Genomic DNA, 4,017 nt, shown 5'->3' on the forward strand with positions numbered 1-4,017 from the left:
TAAATACAAAATGATAAGTATTATAATATTCACTAATTCTAAAACAGTTGCTTAGTAAATAATAAATAAATAAAGACGAGAGAGAGGAAGAGAAAGTAAAGAGGAAGATTTTGGTATTAGAGAAAGACAGAGAGATCAGGTTGAAGGTGAAGAGCTTTTGTTACTAAATTTAGTATATAAAGGAGTATTATCCCCTTTAACTATACATTAGGAAATCCCCTTTCTTTCATCATGAGTTATCCGCGCTTAAAACTTCTATTGTAATAACGAGTTTGTTCTGCCATAAAAATTTTCTTACCTGGAGAAAATTTATTTTTCCCTTAATCTGCAGTATTACTATTGGTATTTGATTATTAACAATAGAAGCAAGAATGATAAACTAAAGTTGATTATGAATGATATTTGAAACTTGAGAGCTGAACTTATGAATTACAAATCTGATAACAATGCATTTCAAATTGAATAAAACACCATAACAGTTAATAATGAAAGACATAAACATCATACTCAACAACGGCTTCCATTTCATCAATAGAATGAGTCTTGGCCTGAGCGTACCCACGGCAGAACCGGAACACCCCACTGCCGCCGACGATTGGCATCTCCCTGACGGCGCTCTCCACTGTGTTCCGGCCAAGCACACTGAGACTACTCCCATTGTACTCCCCTTCGGTAAATGCAAAACTCATTACCATTAGAAGCCCCAGCTCGCTCTGTGAAGCCGAACCGTACATTCCCTGAGCTCTTCCCACGATCTTGGAGCTTCGATCTGCCGTCTCCGTTAAGGGGTCGTCCATCATAACCACCGAACCGAACCCCGTCGGCGATGTTTCGCTGGACGGAGCCGCTGCTACTCTCACGGCAGTTTGGTTGGTGCCGCTGACGATGTCGTGGAAGAAGAAGTGCAGGTGGGTAAGCTTCTCATCTTGCTGGCTGATTCCGAGCTCTGTGGGGAACAGTAGTTCATGGAAAAAAGAGTCGTGTTTTGCGCTGGTCGTGACGGCGACGGCAACGGTGAGGATCATGATGATGAAGACGAGGGAAGAAAAAGAAGGGAGGATTTTTGGGAAGGTATTGGCCATGATGATGAGCTGTAAGTTTGTTAACTTTTTCCTTTTTTTGTCCGTTCTATAATTTGTGTATATAGGAATCAACTTTTTCATTCAGAATGCTCGTATTTGTATATACAAAGAGAAGGGAGAAGGAGTAAAGTAATGAATCCATCATTTTTTCCCCTTCAAAGAAAAGATGCTATGATGGCGACGACCGCACAATTTGGCAAGTTATATGGTACAAAATATAAATACTATTGAAAAACTATTAACTTATTCACTAAATCATATTGACTATTCGAGACCCTACCTTATCAAACTAATCAAATAATCTCTGTCAACAATTGGTTCACATTCATTCCCAGTCTATAAGCAAAGAGGGGGTGCCCAGTACACTTGAAATGCGCCCCAAGATCGCCAATGACCAGTACTGCAACTGGAAAGCCAGGTATCTTAATACTAGATATGATTTTTAACGGGGTTAACCACAAAAATGTCCCCAAATTATTTAAAAATACACTCGAATTTATTATCAATAAAAATGTTTTTAAATAATTTAAAAATATAATAAAAATATTTAACAGTAAATATATATTTTTAAAAAATATTTTAGAGATTGAATTTTAATACAATTTTTTACAAGAATAATTATAAAAATAAGATATTATTATAGTTAAAATTTGCTAATTTTTTATTAAGTATATATTTTTTTATATATTTTTTGTTAACAACCAATAATATTTTTAAAAAATCATAAAATAATATATACTTAACAAAAAATTACCAAATTTTAAGAATAATAATATTTTATTTTTGTAATCATGCTTACAAAAATTTATATCAAAATTTAATTTCTAATGTATTTTTTGAAAAATACATATTTAATGTTAATTTTTTTACAAGATTATCTAACATTAAATACGTATTTCTCAAAAAATATATTAGAGATTAAATTTTGATACAATTTCTTGTAAGCATGATTAAAAAAATGAGATATTATTATCCTTAAAATTTGGTAATTTTTCGCTAAGTATATATATTTTTGTAATTTTTTGTTAATAACTAATAATAATTTTAAAAAATCACAAAAAATATATAATTAGAAAAAAATCACCAAATTTTAAGAATAATAATATCTCATTTTTAATTATTTTTGCAAAAAAACACATCAAAATTCAATCTCTAAGGCATTTTCTGAAAATATATACTAAGTGTCGAACATTTTTGTCTCGTTTTTAAATTATTTAAAGACATTTTTGTCGAAAATAAAATTTGGGTGCATTTTTATCGGTGTCTGAATAATTTAGGGGCGGTTTTGGTGGTTAACCCTTTTTAATGATATGGTTGACGGAGGATTAATATCGGTCTAGAATTTCTCAATAAAATCGTGTTGCAAGCTAAGTATAGTTCTAAACTGACAAACAATCCTCGGTCAACGTTTAATTTTGTTTGTCACAATACAAACTAATAAAAATAACCGAAATATTTAAACATCGGGTCGTCTCTTAAAGAAATTTCAGGAAAGTGTACTTATTATTGGTTGTGAAAAAGTATTTTTGGGGTTTTTGAATGATGAATAAGGTATGTAAATAACAAGAAAATAAACTAAAAACTAAGAAAAGTCCAAGCAAGGATTGAGAATTGGAATTCCTATCCTCATTATCATCGTCAATTGTGATGGTAATTGCCTTTTGCTCTCACTTAGTTAACCTCTAACAATTGAAGGAAAGTCAAGTGAGCAAAATCAACTTAAGTTCACAAGTCCTAATCAAAGACAAGATTTAGTGAAGCTCAAGCCAACCAGCAACTTTCAATCACCAATCAACAGGAGACTTTACAATTCAAGAGTCTCTAAATTACTCAATCCAATCCAAGAACACAAAAATCTATTTTAAAATCCAACTAAACATTTTATCAAACACTTGAAAGGTACAAAATAAAAATATAGAAAATTAACAAGAAATAATAAAATCTAAGACTAACAATTGCAAACAATAACAACAAATTAAAGAAAGAGATGATAAACATAAAATACCTCAAGGTGCATTAAAAGAAAAATTGGAATCAACAAGGAGTCACGAACAATAAAGCAACAAGAAAGAAAACAACATATAAAACTAAGAAAGCAAAAAAGTAGTAACAAGAAATTAAAAGAAGAACTTGAATTAAGATAACAAGTAGAACCTAAACCTAGATGAAATTGAAAATAAAAGAAGAAACCCTAAAACCTAGAGAGAGGAGAGAGTCTCTCTCTCTAGAATTCTACATCTAAAACTAAAATGTATGAATGAATGGTATCCCCTTTCCAACTCCACTCCGCAGTCTCTTGTCTTTATTTTCGGGCTTGAAACTGGGCCAAAAGCATCCCAGAAATTGCCCCCAGCGTATTCTCTTTATTAAGGCACGTGCCGCTTGTCACGCGTACGCGTCAGCCACGCGTACGCATCGTTTGAACTCTGCACTGTCCACGCGTATGCATCAGTTACGCGTACGCGTCAGTGGATGACGCTCCTGGTCATGCGCACGCGTCAGCCACCCTTACGCATCGAAGCCAGCTTCTCAATTCTTAAATTCTTTATGTTCCTTCCACTTTCGCATGCTTTCCTTCTATCCTCTAAGCCATTCCTGCCCTATAAACCTTGAAATCACTTAACGCACATATCACGACATCGAATGATAATAAAAAAGATTACAAATTAGAAATTTTAAGGTCTAGGAAGCATGTTTTCAATCATAGCACAAAATTCGGAAGGAACTTAAAAACATGCAAATTATATGGATAAGTGTGAGTAAATTTGATAAATTCCACTCGATTCGATCCAAAATAAGTCATGAAATAGTGGCTCATCAAATCTCCTTATACTTAAACGTTAGTATGTCCTCATGTTAAGGTCAAGGGAACCAAAAGAGTGAAGGGAAAATGGTAGGAGTTATGCAATGCAACCTATCTATGTAAATGCAACTA

The 4,017-nt window shown here is 32.9% G+C and overlaps 1 protein-coding gene across 1 annotated transcript; it reads right to left on the reverse strand.

Moving 5' to 3' along the window:
• Positions 1-372: 372 nt before the first annotated feature.
• Positions 373-1,280, reverse strand: LOC112796597 (dirigent protein 22). Its single transcript, XM_025839133.3, has one exon. It carries the CDS (start codon positions 1,161-1,163, stop codon positions 480-482), a length of 684 nt encoding a protein of 227 aa, XP_025694918.1. The 5' UTR covers positions 1,164-1,280; the 3' UTR covers positions 373-479.
• Between the last annotated feature and the right edge of the window lie 2,737 nt (positions 1,281-4,017).

The sequence above is a fragment of the Arachis hypogaea genome, chromosome 4, assembly GCF_003086295.3.
Source record: "Arachis hypogaea cultivar Tifrunner chromosome 4, arahy.Tifrunner.gnm2.J5K5, whole genome shotgun sequence".
Taxonomy (NCBI): domain Eukaryota; kingdom Viridiplantae; phylum Streptophyta; class Magnoliopsida; order Fabales; family Fabaceae; genus Arachis; species Arachis hypogaea.